Source organism: Leptosomus discolor, unplaced genomic scaffold (genome assembly GCF_034619465.1).
Source record: "Leptosomus discolor isolate bLepDis1 unplaced genomic scaffold, bLepDis1.hap2 HAP2_SCAFFOLD_63, whole genome shotgun sequence".
Classification (NCBI taxonomy): domain Eukaryota; kingdom Metazoa; phylum Chordata; class Aves; order Leptosomiformes; family Leptosomidae; genus Leptosomus; species Leptosomus discolor.
In genome coordinates this window covers 439,915-454,076 of record NW_028237738.1, presented here as the reverse complement: position 1 = coordinate 454,076, position 14,162 = coordinate 439,915, and the positions used below count along the sequence as shown (strand labels likewise).

The 14,162-nt window shown below is 52.2% G+C and overlaps 2 protein-coding genes across 2 annotated transcripts in view; one reads left to right on the top strand and one right to left on the bottom strand.

Moving 5' to 3' along the window:
* Window positions 1-721, bottom strand: part of LOC147413153 (M-phase inducer phosphatase 2-like) — a 91,466-nt gene extending 90,745 nt beyond the window's left edge. Inside the window, exons 1-2 of the mRNA XM_086480597.1 lie at window positions 675-721; window positions 136-152 (exon numbers count right to left, since the gene is read on the bottom strand). Of these exons, the coding sequence (XP_086336723.1) occupies window positions 136-152; window positions 675-721 (64 nt within the window). The remainder of the gene's footprint in view (window positions 1-135; window positions 153-674) is intronic.
* Window positions 722-2,218: 1,497 nt separating this feature from the next.
* On the top strand, window positions 2,219-13,799 carry LOC147413152 (coiled-coil domain-containing protein 40-like). The gene is made up of 17 exons (XM_086480601.1): window positions 2,219-2,381; window positions 2,569-2,759; window positions 3,282-3,365; window positions 3,454-3,673; window positions 4,508-4,662; window positions 5,486-5,608; window positions 6,010-6,131; window positions 6,854-7,097; window positions 7,205-7,387; window positions 8,628-8,873; window positions 9,614-9,827; window positions 10,377-10,546; window positions 10,671-10,762; window positions 11,365-11,485; window positions 12,149-12,337; window positions 12,549-12,707; window positions 13,467-13,799. The coding sequence occupies exons 1-17, from the start codon at window positions 2,279-2,281 to the stop codon at window positions 13,710-13,712; spliced, it is 2,862 nt and encodes a 953-aa protein (XP_086336727.1). The 5' UTR covers window positions 2,219-2,278; the 3' UTR covers window positions 13,713-13,799.
* The last annotated feature ends 363 nt before the right edge of the window (window positions 13,800-14,162 follow it).

Here is a 14,162-nt window from a genome sequence, read left to right as displayed (position 1 = left end):
AGCAACGGGTCTTGTTTACTTTGCCGAATGTCCTTCGGTTGGGCTATCAAGCCTTGCAGGCACATAAATCTTCCCTCCATACCTTCCCATACAGGTTTAATGAACAAAGCACAATACGTTACTTATTACACCGACCGTCCACCTTCATGTCTCTGCTGATAACAGCAAAGGAAGAGGTAGATACTGGGGCAATTTGAGAGAGGACCCCCTCCCCAAAAGGAGGGCAATCCTAAATACACCCCAAGCTTTAGGGAGCCAGCCCAGAACAGCAGAAAATAAAGTTAAAATGAACTCTTTCGCATTCCGCCACCCCCCAGCCGGCAGCACACCGAGCGCCTCGGGGCTCCGGTGGAAGGGAAGACAAAGAGCGGGAGAAAAGAAAATGGATGCATCCCCGGGGTGCTGGGCAGCGTCCCGGGTGCCTCGTCCCCGCAGCTCCCCCCGCCCGGACTCCAGCCCTCGGCGCCGTTACCTGCTGCCCCGCACCGGGGCTGGCGCCGCCAGGGCGGCCGGGACCCCGCGGGCCCCCCCCAGGCCCGGCGGGCTGAGGTAGTGCGGGCCGAGCGCCCCCCCCCCCAGCCCCCCCCCCATCTCCACGAGCCGAGGTGGTGCGGCCCGCGTTCCCCCCCCCCCCCCCCGCCCCGGGCTGAGGTGGTGCGGCCCGGAGCGCTCACGTGACCGGGTGTTGCTGCGTCGCCTGGCAACGGGAACACGGGAACATGGCGCAGACGGCGGCGGGTGAGTGCGGGGCTGGGCCGCGGCCGGGCCTTGAACCGCCCGGCCCTCGGCCGCCCGGCCTCCCCGGCCCCGCGGGTGCCCGTGCCCAGCCCCGCGGCGGCCTGCAGCTGGCGGGCCCCGGGGAGCCGGGCTGGTTCTCACTCTTCCCTCCGCTCTGGTTGCAGGCACAGGCCATCCCCAGCCCAGCAATATGGAGGAGGCCGCCGGTGGCGCAGCAGAGGGCTCTGGGGTGGAATCCGGCTCCGCTGCGCGGGATATCGTCCGAGTTCCGTCGCCTCTTGCTATGGAGGTGATTTCCTTCAGAACGTTCGCGGGGCAGCATGATGTTCCTACGCTCTCCTTGCAGAGTGATGGCTTCGTGGAAGCAGTTTCGATAGGGAGAAGTAAAACAAGGGAGCGGTTGTTGAAGTCTTGCCCTGCCTATTAAAAAAAACCAAGTTAAATGTAGTTGTAGTTCTGTGTGTCAGCAGCGTCCTGAAGCATGTGCTTCTCACTCAGCTCCCAGATGGCTGTAGGCATGTTAAACGGGAGGTTGCCCCCATCTCACAGACACACGTACGGGGGCTGTGTTCGAGGTTGGTGGTGCTAAGTTTTTTTTGTCTGTTGGTACTGCACGATATTTGAATTTGGCAAATGATGGTACGGGATAAAACAGTGTCTCTTTAAAAAGAAGATAATAGTTTGGCTACGTGTAGCACCAGCTGGAGGACTAATATCCCTAAGGGCATTTTTTTAAAAAATAGACGTGAGCCAGAGACACATCTGAAATTAAAAGTGGTGTGTAGAATTTTTGTCAGGATCTTTACCATCTTCATGCTGCCTGGGTGACTGTTTTTGTGAACGAGATTAAACTTCAAAATTAAACTCCCATGACAAAAAGCAGTTGTTACAGCACCGTAGCATGAGCATTAAACGAAATGCACAGCCTGCTGTAACGCTGCTATTCTGCTTTTTGCCTGCATGTGTGCTAGGCAGTAGAGGTGGAGAATGGGAGCGACAGTGAAGAAGAAGGGTCCGTTCCTCTGCAGGACCAAAATGAGACATTTCCAGCAGCAGAAAGAGGAGCTACAGAGCTGTTTGTTAGTTCTGCAGAGGTGAGACACTAATAACACACACAATCTTATTCACAGAAGGCATGGTCGGTATTTGTAACTTCAAATTCTCCTGGGGCGGTTTTGTTGCTGCCAACACAAACCCGACCAGAACTGAACAGAGAGAAGCTAACTGGTCAGGCACAAAGTCTACAAAAGCTGTGACAGAGCTGGAGAGGTTCCTCTGTTGTGCTGCATGTGGGTAAAGGTGGTTTTTGAATCGGCAGAGGCACAGCTTTGCCAGTGTATCTGTGGGCTGAGTTTAGAACAAGGCCCTCTTGCCGATTCTGTGTCTGCATCGTTCTTGTCTCGTGATGACAGAAACAAGCAGATTGTCAGGGCAGACTGAAAAGCTGTTTCAGGTGGTGGATTTTACGTTTCAGAAAAAATCCCCTGAGACTTTCTTGGACAAAGTCGAATTAGACAGTTGTCCTCCTGCGTTGGGTGACATGGAGCAGCCAGTAACCGAGAGAGAAAACCCTCCCCTTCCTTCAGGAGCTCCTCAGCAGGTGTCTGCGTGGTCAGCGGAGCGGAACAGCTGCACAGAGTCAGGTATCCTTCAGTCCCTTGCTAACAGTACAACACTCCATACCACCCGTCAAGCACAGTTTCTAGTTTTCTCCCTTTCTCATCATTGTTAGTCCAACTGGAGGCACAACGCTTTGAAATCTAAGCATTTTCTTTGTCTTTTTCTTCTTTTTTTTTTTTTTTTTTTTTTTTCTTGGGGGGTGGGGTCCAGGTGACATTGGAGAACCCATTTCTCTCTGCTCAGAGACTGCCTTTGAGCAGTTGGATCAGCTCACCAGTGAGCATGGTGACCAAAGGCGGGAACAGGCATGCCAGCAGCGTGGAGCTGAGGGGCACGAAATGAGTGGAAGAAGTGAAGAAACCGTAGAAGAAACAGAGCTGGTTGTCTTGGATCTAGAACATGTGAGAAGTCCTCAAATCTTGTCGTTCTTCTTCGCAGACCTGCTGTTTTTATTTGTATGAAATACACAAGGTAGATTGTCAGCAGCGGCTCAGCCATAGGCTGAAACCACATGTTTAAAACAGGCTTTTGCAGAAGTACTGACTCCTGAGCGTGTCTGCTCCCTCAGGGTTAACCCCAAACGGGAGGCTCAGGAGGGAGCCGTGTAGTGGGTAAATCTGATACTCCTCAGTGCTCCTGAAAGAGAAGTACTGTCAGCAAGAGCGAGGGGATGGGCTCTCAGAGGCAGCTCTTCTGATGTGTTTCTGACTTTCAGATATCCTCAGTAGTGGCTTTCTGCTGTCAACAAATACCCACTATGTAACTCCTCTCACTCGTTACAGTGAGCGTAGCTAAAGGAAGAATGCAAGGGTCTGTGGCAGAAAATACGCTGTGTTATTTAACAGCGGGGGCAGCAGTAAGGTTTCTTCATAATTTCTTTACACAAGTACGTTGACTTGTATCAATGTCATACTTCTTGACAGCCTCTGATGAGAAGATTCCAGGCTGCCCTGAAGAGTCACCTCACTAAGCAGATGGAAAAAGTGAGCCTAGAGCTTCAGGAACTGGTACGTGGCATTCTTACTTTGCCTTCCCGCAGCAGCCCACCCCTGCCCGAGCTGAAGCCAGGTAACTGGTTTCCTCTTGTGTTTGCAGAGGGCAGCAGCGAAGAAGGGGCAAGCAGAGAGGGAAGAGCTTGGGCTGGTTCTTTACGGAGCGCAGCAGCAGCTGGCCCGCCTGCAGCTGGAACTGGAGAAGAGCCACGACCGCCGTTCTCAGGTGGCCGCAGCACGTCAGCAGCTGGAGGAGGAGCTGGAGGGCCTCAGGCTTACTTACAAGCAAATGTGTCAGAACACACACGATGAACGCCAGAAAGGTGACCGAGGCAGCCCTTGCCAGGTTTCCTGGCTCTAGTACTGTGTGGAGAAAGGGATTTATTTGAATCCAAGTCAAGCATTGGATTGAAAAATACAGTAACATTGATCAGGAATAAGGCACTCGCTGAAACCTTTCACAGGTATTCCTGGTTGTTTCTAAGACCGTGTGGCTACCTTGTACTTCTAAGAAGGTCTTTAGGACTAAAACTGTTCCGGGCAGATGGGCTGCTCTGTGACTTAGAAGGAGGAAGATCCTGTCGCTCTGTTACGTTTGCCTGTGTCTCTGTAAGGGTGTGACGAGATCGCAAAGGTCGTGGGTCGTGAGGGGCACGCGGGAGCCTGAGAGTGCCATCCGTGTGGGAACCCGTCCCAGCCAAAGAAATGGACTTGACTCATGCTGGTTGTGCTGCAGGCCTGTGGGTAGGGGACAGGAAAACAACTGTGATGGCGAGGGTAACTCAGCGTAGGATAAACTGCCTAGAAAGGTTTGGCAGGTTGCTGAAAAAAATAGAGAAGCGTTCAACAGACTGAGAAAGAGACAGTTCTGTTTTGGGGCAGAGGAGTGGAGTCACAGCCTCCTGAGGCCGCCCCTTCTTTGATCTCCTGGGCTTCTGAGTGCTGGGAAGCAATGAATTGCTTACCAAGATATTAGCTGTGCTTGTGGAGCTGTACTCCAAAGCCGATGCAAATTCACATTTCAGGGGGGCCGATTTGGCTGGTCAGTGTGCGAATTTGGCTTTGGGTGTTTCTGTGTTTCTTTCCCTTTTACCTCTGTTTAAAGTGTGTCTTACAAACATACTTTTCTGTAAATATTTTTCCCCCTGCCTCCCCAGTCTCTGCAATGCAGACCCAGCTTGAAAACTTGGCCTTGCACCTCTTCTACGTGCAGAACACGGACCATATGCACCATAATATTTTACTAACGAAACGGTCGACAAAGAGGGCTGAGCTGGAGAAGGCCCAAGCTGACGTGGAAAAGAAAAAACAGGTATCAAGTAAAACTCTCTTCTTTCAAATAAATAAATGAATTCAGGTGACAGCTAGCGGCGAGTCTCGGAGGACGTGCTGCCTTGGCAGAAGGAAGGCTGTAGTGAATATACAGACACCATGGAAGGTGCGTGGGGATATTTTCCCCAAATAATTGAAAATGAGAAGAATCCCCACCACCAAGATAGTGGCATGTACTGAACAGAATTTTTTTATGAGCCTTATAATAGGAAGTGGTAATCAGTAGTGATCACTCTTCACGCAGGCAACGGGGGTGTGGGGGCAGAAAGATATTTAGCAAAGAAGTATCATATGTTGAAGTCTGGAGAATTGCTCTGAGTCCCAAGGAAGAGCGAACTTGGAAGGTGAACTGAGCGGTCGGTGTGCTGGACTCCCTCTGCTGCCTCCTGCTTGCAGCAGGACACCAACTAATTACTGTTGATGCAGAATTGCGGGCAAACGGTTGAGATGGAATGGGTTTAGATGGTTTTTAACAAAGGATTTTAAACCATAAATTATCAAGATTCCCAGCTGCTGGAGAGGTGGCGCAATGTAACCCATGCTGGCAGGGATGAATGCTGCTTCAGATCTGAAGGACCAATTTCCTACTGTGGGTGGAACGATAAAAACCAGCAAAGAAGGTTTTGTTCTCTTGAAAATTGTCACTGCTGCATTCAGGAGTCGTTTGGATAGGAATGGAAGAGTTTCAGTAGGAATCAAAGCTAACTGAGTTCATTTTCAGCCCAAGTTATTGCTGTAGAATGTAGTTGGTTAAGCCTGAGATTATGTTACTCATCCTGAGCTGTTTGGCTCTGCCTCTCTAGGATCTTCTGGTAGACCGCTTGACCCGGAAAGCCTACGAGCTGCAGGAACAGGTTGCTCTGTTCGAAGCTCAGTTTGTGGCTCAGGCAGAGGACACAAAAGTAACTCGGCAAGCAGCAAATGAGGTAGGAGAATGCTTTTTTTTCGCTTCTGGTTAATATTTCCCTCTGGAAGGACCGACCCCGTTGGCTCATGCTCACGTGGTAGCTACAGTGTAGGACAGAGTTGTATGATCAGTTCCTGTTTGGAGGAATGAAGACTTTTTTGTTTTGGTTTGGTTTGGTTTGTTTTTCCCTTTGTCCTCAAGAATTGCCTATAAATCACTTCCTCCCCCACCCTCTCTGCATTTTTTTCCTTGCAGACCTATGCTCTGTGGTCGGGGGTGACCATAAACCAGAGGCACGTTAGCTGAAGCTGTTCCTGCCCAGCGTATTATGAACACACACACAAAAAAGGCATTGTAACGTGAATTTGGTTTCCCAGCCTAGTACAGATTTATCCTGTCTACAAATCCTCTCTCCCCCAGGCTTGTATGGAGGTTCAGGCTATTAACATGGAGAAAAAGCGACTGATGAACCACTGGAATAGCAGCTTGGCGGGAATGAAGCAGAGAGATGAGGCCTATATCGCCACCCAAGCGCTGCTGAGGTACGGTGTCTGAGAACAGTCCCAGGAGAGGCCTCACACGGGTTGGACGGGAGGGATGCTGAAAGGGGCAGTGCGTCTCCAGTTTATTGCTGCGCGTGCAGGGTATGTCAAGCAGAACAAGTTTGCTGCTCTGAAGCACGTAGTAAGGTTAAAGGATAGGAAGCACAGTTCTTCGTCACTATTCTGTATCCAAAACACAACTCTCCCCCCAAATGTGTGGGGTTTTTAAAGCTGTTTAGAGTTTTTCTGTTCATATTTTAGTCCTTTAGAAGAGTTCCTTCACCTTTGCAACATCTCTCAATCCAAAGAGCTAGACTTCAAGAGGGATTTTACCTGTCGCTCTCAGTTAGGGTTTTGTGATGCCTTCAGAAATCATCAGGAAAACCGTCCTGTTGTTGCCAAAGGAAGCGCTTATTTGCTCTGGAGTCAGCCTGGCTGATTCCCTGCAATGTGCTTTGATGGTGGCATCCTGGTAAGAGTGGGGGGTGGGGACAGGACTGAAAGCGGGAATTAATTTTCCTACGTACGTTTGCTTTTCAGTCTTCTGTCTCCATCCATCTTCTGATGACTCTGCACTGTCACAGCAGGGTGGCCTTTGTAAAGATCTTCCTCCTTGGTCTGTTGTCGCTGCAGTAGCGTGTTTGAAAAGAGGAATTTGTAGATGACTGTTCAGCGCGTGAGTCTACCCCTGTGGTGATTTTCCATCCTCTTTGCCTCTCCAGCAAGTACAGACATGACCTCAAGTCCCTAGAAACGGACATCCATGGCTGTAGGAAGTCAATCAGGAAGGAGGAGGAGAAGAATGAGTTGCTTGTCGCCATCCTGAGCCGTTCACAGAACGATGCCAACATGACAAAGAAGCTGATTGCCCAGTGCCTTTCCAGGCAGGAGGCCTTGAAGGTGGAATCTGGCACCTACGCTCGCGTTCTCCACGAGACAGAGCAGGCCCTCAACAGGACCAGGATGGTGAGGAGAGTTACTTGGAAGAAGAACCTTTCAAATCAGACACAGATGTTTAATCCCCTTCCCCAAACGGTTGTAGTGACCCTGTCTCCTGTCTTTCCTGTGTTTAGGATCAAGCTGCTTGTCTGAATCAGTTGCTGTCCATCAGTAAGGACATAGAGAAAGGAACTGATGCCAAAGTGCAGATGGAGAACGAAATCATGGCAAAGCTTCAGGACCAGATGGTGTCCAGCAAAGCCACAAAGCACTTCTCGCAGCTGGCTGCAAAGCTCCGTAGGAGAAAAACAGACCTGGTGTGTTATCTCTTCCGTTTGGGAGGGCGGGGGAAGGAAACCGCCCTGAGCGGTGTTTCTCAAGTGTGTTTCGTCCGCGCCTTTGTTCTGCTTTTCAGACCTGAAGTTGAAGGTCTGCTGAGTTTGTGACTTCAGTTTGGTTCTTCCAGTGCTCTTATTGTGGGATTCTGGTGTACGCGAGAGGGTTTGGCCAAAAAGGCCTTGACACATAATGTACTGTTCTTTCTTTACTTAAAAAACGGGACAGAACGATGAATTCTGGGAGTTTTTACCATAAAGTAGTACCAGTTCTTATGTATTGGAGGAAGACAGTGGATATGTAGTACTGCTGTACTCCACATTGAACTAACCTGTATCTCTGTCCGGCATCATGGAATGCGATACAGGCCTGCTCTCGTTCCTGAGTGAGGATTACAGCCCAAGGAGCAATCAAACCAGACCCACAGTTCTTTGTGGCACGATCAGTTGCTCTCTTTGGGAGTGTGTAACTGGAACAGATAGAAAAACGAGAAGATCCAGCGTAGTGTTTGTGGTGTTGAGTTGTGTGGGCTGGCACTAACAAGGCACCCACACCTCTGTATTTCTGCGGGTTACTTCAGCCTGGCCCTGGGATTTTTAAATCGGGGGCATTATCTTGAGCAAGAGGAAGAGTTCCAGGGCTGGCTTTCGTTGTGAGAGAGGGGCCCCCCGCCCCCTTCCCACAGGCACACCAACAAGTGGACACTCGCGTTGTCTCCCATCAGCACCTGCGGTGCACGGCTGGATGTAGCCAGAGAGTCGTGGCCGCTGGCGGCGCGGGGGCAGCAGAAGTCACCCGGCTGCATTCGCGCTGCGCTCAACAGGCACCCGCCTTTCTGGCTGCTGCGGTGGTGGTTCGGTGAGGGATGTGCTTGTCGGGTGTGGTGGAGAATGTCCTGCTCCGGTGAGCCGGGCAGCTGGAGACACCCAGGCAGGGCAGGTAACTGCAGAGGTGATGAGCGCGGCCTCTTAAAGGCTTTGGGATGTTTGGGCTCCTTCATGCTCTTCAGCAGCCTTATGGCAGAGGTAAATGTTGGTATCTCCGTCAGGAGATGGAGAAACAAAGGTACAGAGCGGGTAAGTGGCTGGCTCGCAGCTTGTGGCACAGACCTGGGAGGAGAATCTAAATCCCCTGACTCCTGTGCCTCGGGAAGCGGGCGTTCCAAATCAATGGGCTGCTGCTGGTGACAGTAATTTGTTTTCTGTCTGTTGGCGTTCCTAGGAGCTGCATTTTTCCAAGGTTGAGAATGATGTGGCCCAGGTTATTCTGAATGGAACTCATACCAGCTGCAGGCTGACAGTTCTCCAAAACACACTTTGTCAGCTGGACAAGGAAGTGAAAAATACCCGTGACCTGATCAGCTGCAGGGAAAGCGAGATTGCAAGGTGCAGTCTCCTGACCGAGAACAGGCAAGCGGCGCTCAGCCAGTACAACAAGAGGTTGGAGAAGATTCTTGCGCGGCAGGGGGTATGTACATTCCCATTTCAGTCCCAGGCTTGATTTTATTCTTTGTGGTGACCACAGGTGCCCCTGATAAATGTAGCTGTGTAAGTGCTGAGTAGTTAAAACTTTCAGGCATCAGTATAGAGGTTTAAAAGCTGCACTAGTTAATGTAAATGTTTACGTCTGTCAAACAGCTCTTAGTGCACGGGGGGAGGAGCTGGCATGAGGGAATTGTGAAATGAGGGTGTGCCCAGCACAGATTTCTGCAGGGAGTTGTCTGCGCCTGATGAAAACGTTGAATGACATCAATACTCTGGGAGTAACTAGGGTCTCATCAGAAAACCTGCAAATCCTGACAAGGGGCGAATGGAGCAGGCGGGGTGATGTAGATCACTTGGTGCTTGGCCCCATTCAGCTGATAGATACCCAGGTCTGCCCCTGGCACCGTGAGCTGCAAGACCTTTATAGAGCCCAATGCAAGAATGAGTGCTGTGGCAGACTCTTGGACACCCAGATGTGCCTGTTGTAGGAGCTTAGGAGGCCCCTCTCGCCCCAGAGCCTGAGAGCTGTTCGGGCTTCCCTTGCATTTGTTCCCGTGAGGTCAGGAATGATTGGTCCCATCCAGCTCCTGGGAAATAGAGGCACAAAGGAAGTAACAGTATTGCTGAAGTATTCGGTAGGCATCTCAGCAGCTGGACCGGCCTTCTGCAAAAAGTGCTTCAGCAGCTTCTGCCTGATTAATCCCCAACCTTGCCCTCATCCAGGGTCAAGAACTGGGGCCACTGGAAATGGAGATCAACAAGCTGTCCAAGCAGATAGAAGAATATCACTCTGAGGTGATGACGCTACAAAAGCACTGGCTCAATCAGCAGCAAGAGCTGGTCAAGTTAACACACCAACGGGAGGAACAAGTAGCCTCCCTGGACACGTTAAAGAAACGGATCACAGTAATGCAGCAGAAGAAAGTGCGCAGGGAAAGTAGGTCATTCCCCAACTCTTTTTAAAACGTTCAGCTGTGAATGGAGGAAAAAGGGAGCGAGGGCTTACGGACGGGTGAGCCAGACCTTCACCAGAGAATGCGCCGTGCTCCTACGTCCGTGTGAGCAGTAACGCAGGCGGCCCCAGCGCTGCTCTGGGGCTACGAGCCAGGCACCTCTGCTGCTCTGCCTGGCGTTATTCCCTGTCCCGACTGATCCCGCTGCCTTAACGGGCACAACCGAACCGAAGTGGCCGTGTCACGTGCTACACTTCTTAAATAACGTTTGCAAGTAGTTGGTGGGTAAATGTCCCCACCACGATGGCACTTCCCTTGGCTCAAACCAGCTCTTTTCCACAGCAGTCTCCTTCAAAACCGTATTTGGGTTTTGGGCTTGTGGAAAAACGGTTTGGCTGGGTACGTGGGACGCAGGTGGCTCTGCAGGCAGCGTTGTCTGGTCTGATGGCAGTCTGTCACGCCTTGCCTGTGTTCCACCTGCTGCTTGTGGGAATTTTAAGACTTTTTTTTTTTTTTTTTCTGTTCACCTGTAGATGAAATTCAGCAGGAAACAAAAGAGCAGAAAGACATCGAACGTCACATGAGGAACATGTCCAATGACTTGATAAAGCTGAATGTGTTGATCCACAAGAACAGCAGCAGCTTCGAGGAGCTGCAATATGGCAACACGATCACCGAGAACGAGTTTGTGCGCTCTCTCAAGGTACAGACATCTCATTTCCAGGTCTCAGCCTCCCGTGCAGATCGGAGGCAGACAGTGACCGTGTAAATCTTTCTTAGTCTGACCACGTTGTGTTGTCTGACAATGTTATGCTTCCCAAACCTAGGCAGCAGAAAAAGAGTCGGTTGAGATGCAGGAGAAGCACAGTCAGCTGACTGAGGAGAAGGAAAGACTCCTAAACAGCCTGGTGGAAGCAGAGTAGGTACCAGAGAGGTTCTTGCTTTGTGCCACCCTCTTTGAATGTAGGTGTCCATGTCACCTTTCCTCTCTGCTCATCGAACTGAACCAGCAACAGCAAATGTGCTTCTGTCCTTCTCGGAGAAGATGAAAGGAGTTTCATGGATTTTGGGGCGCAGAAGCTGAAAGGTGCTTTAGCTGTCTCTGCAAGCAGCGAGAGCCGTGAGGATGTCGGCTTTAACAGTTCCAGCAGGCTCGTGCTGGACGTTGCTGAGATCTGTATGGGGTGACTCTGCCTGCGCTCTCCTCCGCCAGTAACTCGGAGCGAGCGTGCTGCGCTGGGCAGCTCACTGGGGTCCACCAGCCCCCGGCAGCCTGGGCACGCTTGTTGTTAGTCACCGTGCCACCACCGTGCCACGTTGTGGATGGCGGAGCTCCCTGTCTGGTTCCACGCTGCTCCTGGCTGCCCTTTTACGTGTCCCACGTGCAAACCCTCAGGTTCTGCTGCACCTTCAGCTCCATGTTCAGGACTGAGCTCGGGAGCGTGCTGCCACGCGTGCACAGGGAGCGAGCGTCCTCTCGGGCGCTGACAAAGGTGCCGCTTTCCCTTTCTGTCACTGAAGGCATCAAATCCTGCTGTGGGAGAAGAAGATCCAGCTGACGAGAGAGATGCGTGCAGCGGTGGAGTCTGAGTCAGGGCACGGCGAGCTCCACGCCATGAGAACAGAGATTCACAGGATGCAGGTGAGCCCCGGGGGAGGAGCACTGGGGAGGGGAAGCTGCACACGATGGATTCAGCTTCGGCGTTGCTGAAGGCAGGAGATGAGAAACGGGCTGGGGAAGCAGCATTGCCAGGCCACAGCAATGTTGGAAATCGTACACCCTCCAGCTGGGCCGAATGAAATACATCCAGCGTGCGTGCTCTTCGTGCCTTCCTTGCGCCTGCCGTGTAATGGGCTGCAGCAGAGTCTAGAGACACCTGAGCAATCTATTTAAAACATAATATGTTTGCCACCTTATGCCGTGACCCCAATTTATAAGCAAAGGAATGTTGATGACTAAATATTGCATCATCTTAATCACTGGTTAGGGAAGCCTTCTGTCTTCTGGCAAAGCAACTCTTCCCTTTTGTTCCCAGGTTACTTTACTCTTCTGCTTTTCCTATTGCTAAGGAGTTCCAGTGAAACCTTTTGAAGATTACTTTAGACGAGTTGATAATCCAGCCCTTTGCTTTCCAGATCCACACAGGGCAAGCCGGGTTTGGGTTTAGAGCAAATTTGGCTTGCCAACGCTCACGTGTCACGTATGTCTGGTTTATGTAGAGGGGATGTGCCACACAGAATCGGTTCGGTGCCGTTTGTGAACATTTGTTACTTTCAGCCTATTTCATATCTTGACACACGGCAGGTCCGCTATGGCCAGCTGATGAAGCAGCAGGAGAAGATGATTCGTGATATGGAGGCATCTGTTTCTCACAGAGAGGTGATAGCGCTTTGTGGAGAGGGTCAGAACAAAAGAGACAAGAAGCTTGTCCCCAAGAGCGTCTTCCACTGCAAGAAACAGGAGCTGAGAAAGAAGATCAGCAAAGCCCAGAAGGTGAGCGAGCAGAGCAGGGCTGCAGGAGTTCACCGGGGCTGTAAGGAGCACCAGGGTGGGCTGAGCGCAGACACGCGGGGTGTCGGGACACGGACGGGACAGGCTTTGGAGGCTCCTTAAAAAACCCCACAGGAGAGTTCTGGGGAGATGGCTGGGAGTGCAGCTGGACGAAGAACCACACTCTGCCCTTTCCTTCTCTTCCGTTTGCCAGAACGTTCAGGACTGCAACGCAACCCTCCTGGAGCTGGAGAGCGCCCAGGCGTCCCTCGGTGCCGCCTTCTCGGAAAAGCAGCGAGAACTGCGCAGGCTGGAGGCTGAGTGCGACGGCCTCGATGCAGACGCAGAAGCTCGTTGGAACAGGAAGCGACGGGTGAGCGGCTCCGCTCCCTGGAGCTCGCGAGCCCGACGGGACCGGCTGCTTTCTCCTGGTGCCGGCTCCCCATCTCCCTGTCTCGCCACCATCCTGAACTGAGTGTGCTTGGCATTTTAGCGGCACTTTAAGTTAACTGAGCACACCTTGAGGGCTCATGGGGGTCCTGAATTGGGGCTGCAGTTGTACTCTTAGCGAGGCAGCATTCACCTGGAGACATCAGCCTGAAGGACATGGTTTGTGTCTTGAAAATACCCGGTCACAGCTCTCCTCTGTGAGCGCTTTCTGGCTGCTCATATGTTACAGATTTGAGAGCCAGCTGAAGGTCTTGAATGGCCTCCTGCAAAGGTTGTAAGTTGGTCAAACTCTGTCCTGGCGAGGGTTGCCCTGTGCATGCAGGTATTTCTCTGGTTTATGGAATTCTGTGATGAACATTTAATTTATTTTTTTTTTTCTATTAGCTGACGTGTAGATGTGGTGCTTAGGGACACGGTTTAATGGTGGACTTGGCAGCGTTAGGTTCATGGTTGGACTCAATGATCTTAAAGGTCTCTTCCAACCTAACCACTTCTCTGGCTGTACCCGTTAGCAGCTGTTCTGCCGGTACAAGGGGGACTTCATAGCCCTGTCCCTCTTCAGAAGCCCTTCCCTTTCAGAATGTGATGGTTCCAGTACCGGTGACAAAAGTCACCTGCCTTTCTTAGTGCTTTTCTCTCTGCGGCCTGCTGTCAAAGCAATTTCTGTTGTTGCTTTCCTCAGAACCTTTTGGAGATCGTGTCCTACCAGACTCGCCGGAAGCACCTGCAGGCGCTGAAGGAAGGGACGTACACTCCCCTGTGCCGCACGGAGCAAGCCTGGAGAAATGAGCACCAGAAACTGCGCCACCGGCTCCAGACCATCGATGCCATCGTCCAGCAGATCCAGCAGGACCATCCCCAGCACTACCGGACTCTCCAGTGGCTCAGACAGTGCTTGGGCTCCAGGCTGGGCTCGCAGGAAGCCTGACTGCCACCAACCCCATCCATGTAACCCTCAGCTCTTGTTCTGCTGGAGCCTGCAGGCTTTGTAAATAAACAAATATCTAAAAACTAAGTCTGTGTAGCAGGTAGTGGTCACCAAAGCTGTAGCAGTGCAACTGATTTTTGTTTCCTTGGCTGCACAAGGGTGGCTTCATCCCTCCCCCTGGCCTGGGGCGCTGGGGGCAGCCGCCCCCTTCCCCTCCGGGCCCCCCCTCTCTCACCGCCTTTCCCTGCAGCTCCGGGAGGCGGAAGGCCCCGGCCCCGGCGGGGGAAGGCGCCCGCCCGCTCCCGGGGCCGGTCCCGCCCCGCAGACGCCTCCGTGCCGTGGGGCCGGTCCCGCCGCGCCTGCTGGGAGGCCGGGCCGGGCCGGCGGGGCCATGGCGGGGCCGGGGCTCCCGGCCGCGCTGCTGGGCTCCGCCGCGGCGGGCAGCCCCGG